Source organism: Suricata suricatta, chromosome 3, assembly GCF_006229205.1.
Source record: "Suricata suricatta isolate VVHF042 chromosome 3, meerkat_22Aug2017_6uvM2_HiC, whole genome shotgun sequence".
NCBI lineage: Eukaryota > Metazoa > Chordata > Mammalia > Carnivora > Herpestidae > Suricata > Suricata suricatta.
The window spans coordinates 128,428,727-128,444,512 of record NC_043702.1 but is presented as its reverse complement, the minus strand read 5'-3'; the positions used below and the strand labels follow the sequence as shown (position 1 = coordinate 128,444,512).

The 15,786-nt window shown below is 36.6% G+C and overlaps 1 protein-coding gene across 3 annotated transcripts in view; it reads right to left on the bottom strand.

Moving 5' to 3' along the window:
• RALGPS2 (Ral GEF with PH domain and SH3 binding motif 2) overlaps positions 1-15,786 on the bottom strand; it is a 170,058-nt gene that overhangs the window by 63,031 nt on the left and 91,241 nt on the right. For all 3 annotated transcript variants that reach the window (XM_029935138.1, XM_029935139.1, XM_029935140.1), the window contains one exon: positions 9,697-9,823. In XM_029935138.1, coding sequence (XP_029790998.1) covers positions 9,697-9,823 — 127 coding nt within the window. The remainder of the gene's footprint in view (positions 1-9,696; positions 9,824-15,786) is intronic.

Below are 15,786 nucleotides of genomic sequence, written 5' to 3'. Positions count from 1 at the left end.
AACAATTTCCTTTTATTCAACTTTGGATCTAACAACTTTATTACCAATGTTCTGGAACAATTTCCTTCCAGAAACATGTTCCTTGCTTACAGCCGACCTTCCTTAAATTCATTTGTGAACTAAAATTTTAGAGAAATCTTAGGAGACTTCTGCTCAAGCAAAAAGAAAATCCAATCAACTGAAGATAATCATTTGAACAACTCAAGCCCACCAACAGGACCAAGGTTTTTCCTGTCACATATTAAAATGAAATGTGGGTCAAAGAAGGCAAGAAAACATGAAAATCCTACAGTAGCACTATTCTTTGTTTTACCTATGGTTATCTTAAAATGGTTTCAAAGACCCTCCTACAACCCCCAGAATTAAAAAAAAAAAATCTGCTGTGACATTTCTGGGATAAATTAGGCATCTAGACGTTATATCAAATCTTAATTGGATAAAATTTTACCAGGGCATTCCATTTATAGCATTTCATGTAAACATCCCAAAGCCTATCATAAGCAGGTCTTACAGAACCTTCATAGAAGAGGGATATTGTTTTATTAAAATTAGAATGATGTGAAAGTCCACACACAAATGAGAAAAATGGGCTGAATGCCTTGACCACTGGGCCCATTCTTTTCTCCTGTACAGACATGAGATAGCTCTGTTCTCGAGCTCCTGAAGAGCAGGGAATAAGAAGCAGAATTACATGATGGCCAAGTACAGGTTCTAAAGTCTGTACTACTGGGATCTGAGACCCAAATCCACCAATTTACTAGCTGTGTGTTACCTTGAGCAGTTTTTATATTCCATTTTCTTATCTATAACATGAGGATATGAACAGCACTTAGCTCATGTGCTTACTATGAAAATCAAATGAAGTAATATATGTGGTAAACATTTGAATAATAATGCCTGACCCAAGTAAGGACCCCATAGACTCTGGCTATAAATTATTACTATTCATCTATGTACTTATCACGGTGCTTTACATACAGCAGATGATCAATAAATGTGTTAAAAGAAACACTACCCAAGTTTTCAGGCATAAAATTACGCTGATTCACGATCTTCATTTGCTAACCTAATAGAGCTATGCCAGGCTATTATGGCAGATAATTAAGAGACTGGATCATAAGAAAAGATAAAGAAAAACTATAGTGAAGACAGTCACAGTAGGAATTTCAGCTAAATGAGGATCTTGAGAGATTAGATAGGTCATTTGTGTAGTCCAATGGCAAACTACTTTGCAGGTTACCTAGGAATAAAGATATGGTTACCCTACCTTTAAGACTGAACTCTAACCTTGGAGATGGTTTAGAGAAGGATTCAGTTATTTTTAAAAAATGAAATGAAGCTTATCCTAAGAATGATTTAGACTCTATTCTGTACTCAATGGGAGATGCTATCAATGTCTAGACATCTCTGAAGCAGATTTTTAAAACCTGAATTTTGAATAGTGCCAATATTAGACATGGCCTTGAAATTCAGTAGGTATCTACAAACATACCTATCCCCAGGCTCCAAGCTTGCTAGAGTAGAATCACATTTTTAGTCTAGTGCTCACTTGACTCCATGAATCATGATATGAGAGTGTAAATTCTTCTAGTGTTACATTTCTTAGGATTCCTACTAGTAATAATAAAACTTCTGCAATTATAAAGATGTTTACAATTACTTATAAACCTATACTAATAAGATATTATTTTTATATACTTAATAGTAAGTTAGAGATTATACTCTAGGGTATAATTACAGTATATACGCAAGGGTGCCTAGGTGGCTCAGTCAGTTGAGCACCTGACTCTGGCTCAGGTCATGATCTTACGGTTTGTGAGTTTGAGCCCCGCGTTGGGCTCTGTGCTAACAGCTCAGAGACTGGAGCCTGCTTCAGATTCTGTGTCTCATTCTCTCTGCCTCTCCCGCACGTGTGCTCTGTCTCTGTCTCTCAAAAATGAAGGTAAAAAAATATATGACTATACCCTCACAGACTTTTAGTCTTTTATTTTAGTGTCTATAAAACACAACCAAGAAAAGAACGCTTCCACTTACAACGCCCAGCCCCCTTATCCTCTACTTCTCCCAAAAGACATCTAAAGATATGCTCAGTTTTCTGGGCACCTGGGCGGCTCAGTAGATTAAGCATCTGACTCTTGATTTTAGCTCAGGTCATGTATGATCTCACAATTCATGAGTTTGAGCCCTACATCGGGCTCTGTGCTGATATTGCGAAGCATGCTTAGGAATGTCTTTTCCTCTCTCTCTCTTGGCCCCTCTCCTGCTTGTGTACTCTCTTTTAAAATAAACACTTAAAAAATAAATAAAAATAAGCTCAGTGTTCAATTTTATCAGTGGAGTTAAGTTATTAAGTTGTAAGTCTATAAATTTTAGGAAAGACTGACAAATGAACTCAAAATTTTAATTCCAGTATGGATTCCCAAAATATTAATATTTTCCCTAATGCTTTCTTTCTTTGAACTATAAATGAAATATTATAATTCTTATCCATTTAAAAAATATTTTTATTTATTTATTTATCTTAGAAAACAAGAGAGCTCAGGTTGGGGGAAGAGGGAGGGAAGAGGGAGGGAAGGGGGAGGGGGAGGGGGAAGGGGAGGGGGAGAGGGGGAGGGAGGGAGAGAGAGAGAGAGAGAGAGAGAGAAAGAGAAAGAGAAAGAGAAAGAGAAAGAGAGAATCTGAAGCAGGTTCCATGCTTGCAGGGCTTGATCCTAGGAACCATGAGATGACGACCTGAGGCGAAATCAAGACTGAGCCACCCAGGTGCCCATAATACATATTTTCCATTTAACCTTCCTTGTCTCAGTTTCTTCACTTGTAAAATATGAATATAATAATATCACTTGCCTTATAAAATTGTTAAGAATTAGATAATTTATGTAACAGTTTATGTAAAATACAGTGTCCAGCATGTAGGATTAAGTGCTAAATAAATGTTAATTATTAAGATTTTTAACTTTTTCTGTTAAGGTTTCCTCAAAAAATTGCAAAAGTTTGATACAATTATAGCATAGCTGCTGGAACTGGGAGGAGGGGATCTGATTCTGTTTACAATTAAAACGCAGATCTATACAGCTGCTATGTGTTATTTATTTTTAAGATAAACTCTTAAAGAAAGACTACGAACAGGGGAAAGAAATTAATGCAACCCTATCCCCAGCCCCTTTATATCACAAGTCCTCAAGTGATCTAAAGTAAACTTCAGAAAATATACCATTAAAGAATGTTAGAGGAATTTTAAATATATATTAAAAAAACGAAAGCAAAAAGAATATAAATGAGGTAATGGAAAATGTAGATGTAATTTTGGCTAAAGAGAAAGCCAGGGCTAGCTGCCATATGGTCAAAGCTCATTCCCAGGATTCAAACAAAAATGACCGAACATATTTTATGGCTGTTTTAGAATACAATATATAATCTAGTGAGAAGAATAAGGTAAAGTACTTCATGGTGTATTTTATCTACAAATCAAACCAAAGAAAGAAAAGGGAATAAAAGTCTTAAGATAGCAAAAGCCAATGACACTTTTTGACCACTAAACATTTTTAAAAATGTTTTTTTATTTTTGAAGGAGAGAGAGACAGAGCATGAGTAGGGAGGGGCAGAGAGAGAGGGAGACACTGTATCAGAAGCAGGCTCCAGGCTCTGAACTGTCAGCACAGAGGCCAATGCAGGGCTTGAATTCACAAGCTGTGAGACCATGACCTGAACCAAAGTCAGATGCTTATTAACCTAAGACAGAGCCGCCTAGATACCCTGACCATTAAACACTTTAGAGACCGGTGTCAGAGTCTTTTATACATTTAAACAAGTAAAACTCTAGAAAGGGGAAGTGGAAAATCTACACACAGCTTTGGATTTTGTCAAAGTTATCTGAATAAAAAATGTGAATATAAACCTAACATTTTAAAAAACATTTATATACACATTAGTAGGAATTTCTAAAACCAAAGTAAAATAAAGAACTGTATCCTATTAAAAGATCAGGGTAAGTAAAGACTATGGGGAAATAAAAGAGGGTCAGATAAAATCTGGAATGGAGATCACTGTACGTTTAGGCATGATTTAAACATATCATTAAGTGTGATGAGGATACTACTAATGAAGGCTGGCAAAGAAATAAATGTACTTCTATCACTACATAGGGGAGAGAAGAGATTATTGACAAGGCAATGATGTCAATCTGAGCCTTTGATATTGAAGAGATGTTAAGTTCCATAAGGTCAAGGATGAAGTCCATTTTGTGGCCTGCTGTGTAGCTGGCACTGCTGAGCAAATACTGGTTGGCCAGCTGATGCATCAAAGGGAAACTGGGGTAGGTAGGAAATGGACTGATTACAAAACTGTCTCACAAAGAAATCATTTACTTAATTCAACCAACAAATTTTAAGTGTCTACTTCTATTCTAGATGCTAAGGATAAAGCCTTGAACCAAGAGATGAGAGCTTACACGCTCCCAAGGGAGAGAAAGATGAATGGAAACATCATTATGAAAATAAAATGGTGCTTTTCAGAATTGAAGATGGAGGGGATGCTCTATTACAGAAATTTCAAGGACAGCTTTTGATTTCTAAAAAAAAAAAAAAAAAAGAACTTATGAAAATCTAACAAATCAAAAATTTGTGGGGGGGGGGGGTTTCTCCAAGAGTGAGAGGAATCACACCTAGACACATCAGAACTATGTACTCATGTTCTACAGAAGGACATAAGATTTTCCAGAAACATTTTTGCTTCGACTTGATCAAAAGCAATCAACAGAACTATAGTTTATTATTTATATTTTCCAAAGAAAACACCCTAAGCTTGTTAAGCTACTGCTTTTCCTCCAAACTACATGAATAAAATACAAATGAGGCTAGTATACGCACTTGAAATAATATTTATGTTTCATCCAACTCAATTATTTTTGCACAATGTTCTATTTTTCTCTCTTTCCAGCAAAGCAAAACTTCCCACGCCAAATTCTTCAATAAGCCCCTTAAGATTTTTCTCCAGTGACAAGAATAAATGAGAGCTGTTAATAAGTTTCAGATTTAAAGCAATAACTCTCATATAAAACCATTTTTTCCTTGAGATTTGCCAAACTATTCCTTTCCAGAAATACTGCATCCTTATTCTAAGAATTTTTCACTATATTGTCCAGGCTGACTAATTTTTACCTTGAATACAAACCAACAGAAGAGACAATTTTTCAAGGGATGATGAGCTGAAAGCCAAGAAAACACTTTCTACTTCTTATAATTTAATCCACATTGAATTGTAGATAAATTTGGCAGTATCAAAATAAAAGTTTTGTCAGCATATAAACTGCCACCACCTTCTTTAAGCTTTTCTAAGAATGGTTGATTTTGGTCATAATTCTAAGAAGCAAAAACACCGTAAGTTTGGATTCTATCTCTTGTATTAAGAAAAATGATTTAGGGGCTCCTGGGTGCTCAGTTAGGTAAACGTCCGGCTCTTGATTTCAGCACAGGTCATGATCTCAAGGTTCGGGAGACTGAGCCTCACAGCAGGCTGCACTGACAGTGCGGAGCCTACTTGGTATTTTCTCCCTCTACTCTTTCTCTGCCCCTCCCCCCTTTTCTCTCTCTCTCTCTCTCTCTTTCTCTCTCTCTCAAAATAAATAAACAATAGAAAGAAAGAACAAACGAAAAGAAAAGAGAAAGAGAGGGAGGGAGGGAGGAAAAGAAAAGAAAAAAGAAAGATGATTTGTCTTCACCTTCTATGCACTACAGATTCTTTTGGTTGATACACTCTTTCCATAAAAACCTTTGCAGAAGATAAAGGGTACCATTATGCAAAACCTGCACACTGAAAAGGGACAGTTAAATAGAAGGTACCAATATGCATACTCAGTACCATCTTTCCAACGTCTTTAGGGCAAGTTTTTTTATTAAAAAGTTTTTTTTAATGTTTATTTAGTTTTGAGAGAGAGAGAGCGTGAGCGAGAGAGCAAGCAAACAGGGAGGGGCAGAGAGAGAGGGAGACACAGAATCTGAAGCAGGCTCCAGGCTCCAAGCTATCAGCACAGAGCCGGATGTGGGGCTCAAACTCCTGAAATGTGAGATCATGACTTGAGCTGAAGCCGGATGTTGATTAAACTGAGCCACCCAAGTGGCCCTCTAGGGCAAGTTCTGTCCTATCCAATAGCGTCTTGTAAATATTGACATTTGTGGCAACTGCACTAGGTCTAGTTTCCTAAGAGTGGGAAAGACTTCTGAAACCAAGACAACTTAAGTAAAAACCAGCCTTCATTAATCTTAAATTAGAAGAAAATATGAATAAAGTAAACATTAATGGGATATAAATTGTTGGTCTTCATTCTTTAATACTTCAGTATTAAAGATCAGGAATGAAAAAACAAACCATCTGTCTAAGATGTAAAATAAATCAAGCAGTCACAAAGTTGTATAAATTGATAATACTTAACATTTTCTTAGAAAAAACATGTATGTTTTGAGAGACAGAACACATTTAATCTCAAGCTTTACTACACAACAAAACAAACTGTCATTGCATTAAAAGATTATTTTCATGATGGAAACAAAGTAAAATGAGTCTTAATAACTTATCTGACAAATGTTAAGTTTTCCTTTCTCCAGTCTACCAAATGTTTACACCAAATGTTTCTTAATTATCTCAGAATCTTAGGTGCTTCTTCCCAAACTAGTACAGGGATGAACTATTGCACGGAGACTATCAGCATATAAAGAGGTAAGACAGGTCTGGAAGGAGGAAGGATGATGCAGTTACTTCTAAACACACTGAATCGGAGCTCCCTATAGATAGATATCTTACTCAGTATTTGAGTATCCATAATGTTACTAGGCACGGAGAATAACTAGACAGCTGGATATACTGGTATTACTGGCCTAGATTTGGAAGCCATCAGGAGAATTATGGAAAAATCTGAATGACACCACTCCAGAGAGTATAGACTAAGTAAAAACAGTAGACTGAGACTTTTAGAAGAACAGACGTAAGAAAAAGGCAGAGAAACAGGAGTCAATAAAACAAACGCCAGAAACGTAGAGGGTAAACCAAGAAGACTGGTGCTGCTACTGAAGAATTTCAAAAAGCAGAAATAACTACTATCAAATTCACAAAATTAAGACGAGGCTTGAAAAACACCCATCAAACACTGCAAATAGGAAATCAATGGTCTTATAGGGAACATTTCTACAAGTAAAAAAGGAGATAACGGCATGCTGAGCAAAAGAAACAGCAAGAAAATTACAAATAGGGTACTTTTCAATTAGCTTAGGTCTAAAGTGAAGGAAAATTACATAGTAATAGTGAAAAGGAAGAGTCTGGGTCATGAGAACATAAAAAATGAAAGGGAACTTAAAAAAGGAGTCAATCATTGGAGACCAAATTGAAGACACAGGAAAAGATAATGGTTCTGAGATTTTCTAAATCAACTTCTGCATCTCAATATTTGTCTCATTTGCTTTAACCAACAGGAATAATCACTGTGTTTTTTCAGGTACCAAGGCTAGAAAAAAATAGGTATGCTCTCTAATAGCCAACTTTTCCAGATTCTACTGAACTCAACTATGCTGCTGGTTTACTCCCCTTCTCTCTCTCTCTGTGAATGACAGGGCAAAAATGTATGCACATGCATAGACAACTTAAAATCCTGTAGCAAAGTCTCCACTGGGGAAAAATGGAAAGCAGACTCCTCATCCAGACAACATGGCACAAAAATTTATATTCATTTTCTCATTTTCATCAGAAAAGAATCTTAATTTCCTCCTCCTCTTTTTTTTTAAAGTTTATTTATTTATTTTGAGAGAGAGAGTGAGAGCGAGGGAGGTGTAGAAAGAGAGAATCCCAAGCATGTTCTGCACTGTCAGTGCACAACTCGATGTGGGGCTCAAACTCACGAACCACAAAATCATAACCTGAGCAGAAATTAAGAGCTGGATGCTTAACCGATCGATCCACTCAGGCATCCCTTAATTTCCTTTTCTAAAAGATACAAATTGTGGAATTTGAGAAAAACATTTCAATGAGAAACAATTATAATCGTAGAATCAGTAAATTTTGGAATGGGAATTTAATAGGTATAATTAGAAAGACACGAGGATCAAGACTTCAGAATGTAGATCTGTCAATAACTAGATCTTCAGACTACAGCTCAGGCCTTCTACCTTTCTGGACCTTAATTTCTTAAGTTATAAAATAAGTGAATTAGAAGAAATCACTGTGGTCCCATCCAGCTGAAAGAAAACATGATTCTGGCCCTATGTGTGCGACTTCTAGGTAAAGAGAACAAGGCTCAAAGATGACAATTCAATGACTTCAAAAGTTAGTAGGGAAGAGCCATTTTGGAAATGAGGGTTGCTGATTCTCAGTTTAATGTTCTTTAAGTTATAAAAGCTTATGTTCTTACAAAGTATGAAGATATTGGTGATTTTAAAATATCCTCTTCACCCCCAATGACATTTTCAAGAATGGGCACAGCCAAGGCCGTGGTGAAAAGTGGAGCACATGCAGAAAGTCTCTCCTAATATGCAGCTTTGAGCCTTTCTGATGGAGTCATGTGTACTACATTCCTGTACTGTTTATCAAAGAAACAGGACACAATGTTCTGGGATGTAGTGACCCTTATCCATGCTCTGCTTGGGGGTATTCTGCCTTTAACACAGGATATGCAACATTCCCTATTCCCACTGGAATCCTAGGATGTCCTACAGAGTTCTAGTAAGTTCAGTCTCCTCTGACAAACTAAGGCTAATGCTATATTCAACTGAATGAGAATGTTAACAATTGCCTCTGTCCCTACTTTGTCTTCTGGTCACTGGTACTATAAAGACTTCAACGATGACGCTGAGATAGCTAAAGAAATAACAGGTTTTTTCAATTGCTTTCAAAAATAGTGACTGTGAAATCCAGTATGAGTAATTACATAAAGATAGTGGAGACAGAGGAGAAAAAAGGGATATCAGAAAGAAACAGAATACTCTCTATTTTCTGTATTTAAGTTTACATTTTAAAATGGACAGTGTGAGACTTCCTTTCATTCAAACACTAACAAAGCATTATTCCTTTTTTGCTAAAAATAGTCTCATAACATTATTAAATAGTTCTTGGAATTTATAAACACTGTAAAACATATAGCAAAGAGATAAATTCATAGTCAAATGATATCTAAAATAGACATTTGGCTGTCTCAGCACTAAGCTAAATTTTCAGAGCTAAACAATTCATTCCTCCCAGGAAAACACCACCACCAACATTTATTTAGACTACCTTTTATAATTCATCCTAAAATATCTGCCAACTATATAAAATAATAGGAAGTCAAGATATTGAAAAGAAATTCAATAAGTCTTTTGATCAATTTCTCTAGTTAATGTTACATGGTTTCACAGCAATAAACTTCACTGCAAACTACTTTCATTCTTTAAAAGCATTACTAAAAGAGCTAAAATGCATTATTTTACCAATGACTCATCTTTAAGAAACAAATGAGAGTCTATGAAAAACCTTAAGGGGGAAAGTCTAATTTAATATGAAAATACATTCCAGGTAATAAGGTAACATATTTCTTTAGTTAACTTTTATAACTCAACAATCCTGTAGTAATTTCCTTAAAGGATACACATACTTTTAAAAGATCTTGAATTTTATATAAACTACTGATCAAGACAGATAAACTAGGCATAATGAACACACGATGACACTACTCACCTAAATAGGGAATGCAAGGCGTCATCTTTAAGCTACTTATATAGTCTCTTAGCCTTTTGTAATTATCTTCTTTACTCATTACATATTCTAATTTTTCAAAGGTAGTTTTGTCTTTTCGACTTAGTAACTAAAAAAACAAACAGAAGAGTCTAAGTTATTTTCAAATCCAATTTTATTTTAGTAAAGACATGAAGCTGTATTTATTTACTATAAATTTGTTTCAATTTCAACATTATGTTTTTCAATTATATTTTGATAGTATCATAAACAAAACAAAATCAGACATGTCTATTAAAATAAACCCAAGTCCATTATTTATAAAATGTATATACATGAAATCACTGATTTACTTAGTAAGTTATAATACATTATTTCTCATCCTCATTATTTTAAAAAAAGGTTTTTTTACATTTATTTATTTTTGAGAGACAGAGAGAGAGTGCGTGAACATAGGAGGAGCAGAGAGAGGGAGACACATAATCTGAAACAGGATCCAGCCTCTGAGCTAGCTGTCAGCATAGAGCCTGATGTGGGGCTTGAACCCACGAACCATGAGATCATGACCTGAGCCGAAGCCAGATGCTCAACTAACTGAGCTACCCAGGCGCCTCTCATCATTATTTTAATTTTTTTTAACATTTACTTATTTTTGAGAGACAGAGAGACAGAGCATTAGCAAGGGAGGGACAGAGAGAGGGAGCACAGAATCTGAAGCAGACTCCAGGCCCTGAGCTGTCACCAGACCTGGAGTACAACAGTACAGACTTGTTTCCAGAAGACTATTTAGAGGAAGACTATGGATAAAAGAATTAATTAGATGATAGCTCAGAAACTTATACAAAGCCCATGTGCCAAAGCTGTAACTAACAAGTCCTGATTTTCTTTTCCTCCTTTTTAATCTTATTCTGATGTTTAGTCCTATTGTTATCCCTACAATGTCACTTCACTATATTCCTCCCAAAAAATGGGGAAAACAAAGTACTTCACAAGGTTCCAACTCTTCCTGGTTTAGGCACCATACTCTTCCTCTGGCTGAGAGGCAACCAGGGGCAAAGCTCTTCACACTTTCACCGGGGCATGAATGAGGGAACTCCCAATGTTCTGGGCCAAATCTCTGCATCATAACAATGTTACCATTAACAATGGACTTTGGGAAAATTTGAATGAACACTTGTTCACGTCAGTCACCATAAGAAATAGAAGTTTCCAAGATTACCCCTTATCACCTTGATTTTTATCTCCACATAATCCGTACAAACGTCTTCATTTGTGTAAGTTATTTATCTTGAACCTTTAATGCAAATTATAATCTTTTGTTCATGATACTCAATTATCATTAGCCCCTGATGTGACTTTGTTAAATCAATTTTTTCTTAAATTTTTAAACAAATACACATGCATTAAGCTTCCTACCTACAAATCATATACCAACGACACACATCTACCTATGTGCTTCTTCCATATTCAATTCCTTTGACTACCTAAAGTAACCAATAATCACTATCCTAAGTTTTGTGTTTCTCATTCTCTTTTATTTGACTTTTAAAAAATTTTTGACTCAAATTTTATTTGCTTTTTGACTAAAGAATTACATATTGTTTTTAATCTTTGGCTTTATTCAATCAATGTTCTGATGCTGAAATTTCATCTACAATGTTGCGTGTGGCTATAGTTCACTCATTTTCACTGCTTCTACGTTTATTTCTCCTTCTATGAGGTACCATCATAATGCATACTTGTCAATTTTTCTTATTGTTTCCTTTTGCTTTGTAAGAGTTCTTTATATACTCTGGATATAAATTCTTGACCATATGCAAATGCTACACATTCTTTTCAATTTTCTTTGAAATATCTTTTGGGGTACCTGTGTTTCAGTCAGTAAAGCGTCTGACTCTTGATTTTGGTCCCGGATAAGATCTCACAGTTCATGAGTTCAAGTCCCACATCAGGCTTTGTGCTGACAGCACAGGGGGCCTGTTTGGAACTCTCTCTCCCCTCTCTTTCTGCCTCTCCCCTTGACTCGTGCTTTCTCTCTCAAATAAATAATCTTAACAAAAATTTAAAATCTCTTTTAATGAACAGAAATTCTTACTTTAATATGCCAAAATTTTTTCATCTTTTCTTTCATTGCTTGAGGCTTTTGTATCTTACCTGAAATATCCTTACAGACTCGAAGTTGGAATCTATTAATGCTGAGCCAGAAATATTAAGCTATTTTTCCTCTTCTAAAAAAGCATCAACATTTTTCATTTTGCATATAACTCTTTAATTCATCTGACAATGACTTTTGAGGCCTAATTTCATTTTTTCCCCACACTGATAACCAATTTCTAGCCTCGGTTAAGAAATAGCCCCTCTCTTCTCCAACTTACAATGCCTCTACTGTCATATATCAGAGTTCTATAAAAGCGACGATCTTTTTTGGCATTCTTTATGCTGGTCCACTGGCTGCTATGTCTACATCTGCACTAACAGCACATTACCTAAATAGTACAATATTATCTTTGTATCTGTTAGGACAAACGTTCAAGCCTCCAACCCCATTTTCTTCTTCAGAAATGACTTGGCTATCCTAACCCTTTCCATTTCCATGGTAATTTTATAAGCAATCTTGTCCAGACCCTCAGATTGGGACTTCAATTCAAGTTGCATATAATCTCTACATACATTTGGGAAAAACTGACATCTTTAGGCTTTCCTACCCATGCCTATCGGATACTGTTCTATGTTAACTAGTTCTTTTTCAATGACTTCCCATAAAGTTTTATCGTTTTCTGCACGTCTTTCATATATGACTCCATTTGTTTGCTACTGTGTTTCTTTTATTGATACTGTAAACAGAGGTATCCTTTTAAATGACATTTTCATATTGTTTACAATGCAACTGATTTTATATACTGTTCGTATATTCAGTCATTTAGTGAGCCCTATTTCTTAAAATTGCAGTAGAATACACATAACATTCACCACTTTAACCACTATCATGAGTACACTTTAGTGGCTTTAAGTACATTCACACGATCATCCAACCATCCCCACCAACTGTGCACAGCCAGAACTCTTTTCATCCAAACTGAAACCCCACCCACATCAAACACTAACTCCCATTCCTCCCTCCTTTGGCCCCTGGTCAAAGTAGAATCTGACTACTCTTGGTACCTTAGAATCATATAGTATTTGTCTTTTTGTCTGGCTTATTTCACTTAGTATAATGTCTCCAAATTCATCCATGGTGTAATGTGTCAGAATTTCATTCCTTCTTAATGCTATATAATATTCCATTGAATGTGTATACGTTTTGTATATCCATTCATCTGGTGATGGAGGACTGGACTGTTTACACCTTTTGGCTATTGTGACTCACGCTGCTGCTATGAACACTGGTGTAAACGTGTCTGTCTAAGGCCCTGCTTTCAATGCTTTTGGATATATACCCAGAAGTGGAATTGCTGTATCAAATGGTAATTCTGCTTAATTTTTAAAAAATAAATCCTATTATTTTTAATCATTTTTTCCTAATTGTGCTGGCTAAGATGTCAATGTTGAATAGAAACAATTAATATGGGCATCCTTTTCCTTGATGTTATAGAAAATGCTCCTATTATTCTCTCCATTTAGGTTACTATAAATTTGGGGAGACATTCCTTTTATCAGCTAAAAAAACCCAAAAAGGAGCACCTGGGGGCCTCAGTCAGTTGAGCATCCGACTTTGGCTCAGGTCATGAGCTTATTAGAGTTGGTGAGTTCAAACCCCCCATCGGGCTTCCCTGTTGTCAGCACAGAGCCTGCTTCATATCCTCTGTTCCCCCCTCTCTCTGCCCCTCCCCTGCTCACACCCTCTCTCTCAAAATTAAATAAACATTAAAAAAAATTAAAGAAAAATGATTTAAAAAAATTAAAAAATAACCCCCAATACTCTCAATTCCTTACTTATTAAAAATCATTAACCCAAACTAGCATGAAACACATACAACCTTCATTATCATCTAACTTGGCCCAATGACCTACCCCTCTCAGTCCTCTCCAACTGTATTTTCTGGGTCTCATGGTCCATCCTCTGCAAAAGGCCCATCCTTAAACTTTTCTTTAAGTATTCTCTTGCTTTTCTTGTAACATGAGCCTGGACTCAAGTTGGGTGCAATCCTGGCTCCTTGCTCTTCAGAATTCTTTCTTTCCTCACATCTTCCAGTTTCTATGAAGTTCAAGCACTAGATCAGTGCTGTCTGAATTTTGTGTGATGAAAATGATCCAGTCACAATGGCCGCTAGCCACACGTGACCACTAAGCACTGGCAACATGACTGGTGTGAATGAATAACTAAATTTTATTTCACTTTTTAATGTTTATTTATTTTGAGAGAAGGGGCGAGAGAAGAGCACAAGTCGGTGAAGGGCAGAGAGAGAGAAAAAGTGGGAGAGAGAGAAACCCAAGCAGGATCTCTACTGTCTGCACAAATCAAGAGTTGGATTCTTAACTGACTGAGCCACTCAGGTGCCCTGGGAGTTAACTAAAGTTTAGGTTTTTAAACAATTTTTTAAAAATTTATTTCTTTTTTAGAGAGACAGAGTGGGGGAGGGACATAAAGAGAGAGAGAATCCCAAGCAGGCTCTACATTGTCAGCACAGAGCCTGATGTGGGGCTCAAACCCACAAATGGTAAGGTCATGACCTGAGCCAAAACTGAGGGTCAGACGCTTAACCTAGAGTCCCCAAGGCACGTCAGTTTTAATGATTCAAATTTAATAACGACATGTGGCTAGCAGCTACTGTACTAAACAAGAGAGTACTAGATTATAACAAATATGTTACTGTCTTTAATAGAGCTACTAGTCATTTCCCCCATATCTTAAAGGTGTTAGTAGCTGGACAAAATTATCTGCAAAGCAACATCAATTTCATATCTTGATGACTGCAATCTTCATGTAAAGGTGACTCTCAATACCCTGGTTTCTCAGTTCCTTGACTTCTCCTACACCGAATGATTTTTTTTTTTTTTTATAGTTTACTGTCAAGTTGGTTTCCATGTAACACTCAGTGCTCTTCTCCACAAGGGCTCTCCTTCATGTCCATCACCTCCCTTCCCTTTTCCCCCTTCCCCACTAGCCCTCAGACTGCTTTCAGTATTCAAGTCTCTCTGATTTGCCTCTTTCCCTCTCCCTCTTTTTCCCCACTTCCCCTCCCCACGGTCTTCTGTTAAGTTTCTCCTCTTAGACTTATGAGTGCAAACATATCTGTCCTTCTCTGCCTGACTTATTTCACTTAACATGACTCCCTCCAGGTCCATCCACATTGCCACAAATGACCAGATTTCATTCTTTCTCATTGCCATGTAGTATTCCATATATAAACAACATTCTCATTCATCAGTTAATGGACATTTAGGGTCTTTCCATGATTTGGCTATTGTTGAAAGTGCTGCTATGAACATTGGGGTACATGTGCCCCTATGTGTCAGCACATCTGTATTCCTTGGGCAAATCCCTGGCAGTGCTATTGCTGGGTCATAGGGGAGTTCTATTGTTAATTTTTTGAGGAACCTCCACACTGTTTTCCAGAGCGGCTGCCCCAGTTTACATTCCCACCAACAGTGTAGGAGGGTGTCCGTTTCTCCACATCCTCACCAGCATCTATAGTCTCCTGATTTGTTCATTTTAGCCACTCTGACTGGTGTGAGGTGGTATCTCAGTGTGGTTTTGATTCATATTTCCCCGACGATGAGTGACGCTGAGCATTGTTTCATGTATCTATTGGCCATCTGGATGTCCTCTTTAGAGAAGTGTCTGTTCATGTCTTCTGCCCATTTCTTCACTGGATTATTCATTTTTTGGGTGTGGAATCTCATGAGTTCCTTGTAGATTTTGGATACTAGCCCTTTATCTGATATGTCACTTGGAACTATCTTTTCCCATTCTGTCGGTTGCCTATTAGTTTTCTTGATTGTTTCCTTTGCAGTGCAGAAGCTTTTTATCTTGATGAGGTCCCAATAGTTCATTCTTACTCTTAATTCCCCTGCCTTTGGGGATGTGCCGAACAGGAAATTGCTGCAGTTGAGGTCAAGGAGGCTGTTTCCTGCTTTCTCCTTGAGGGTTTT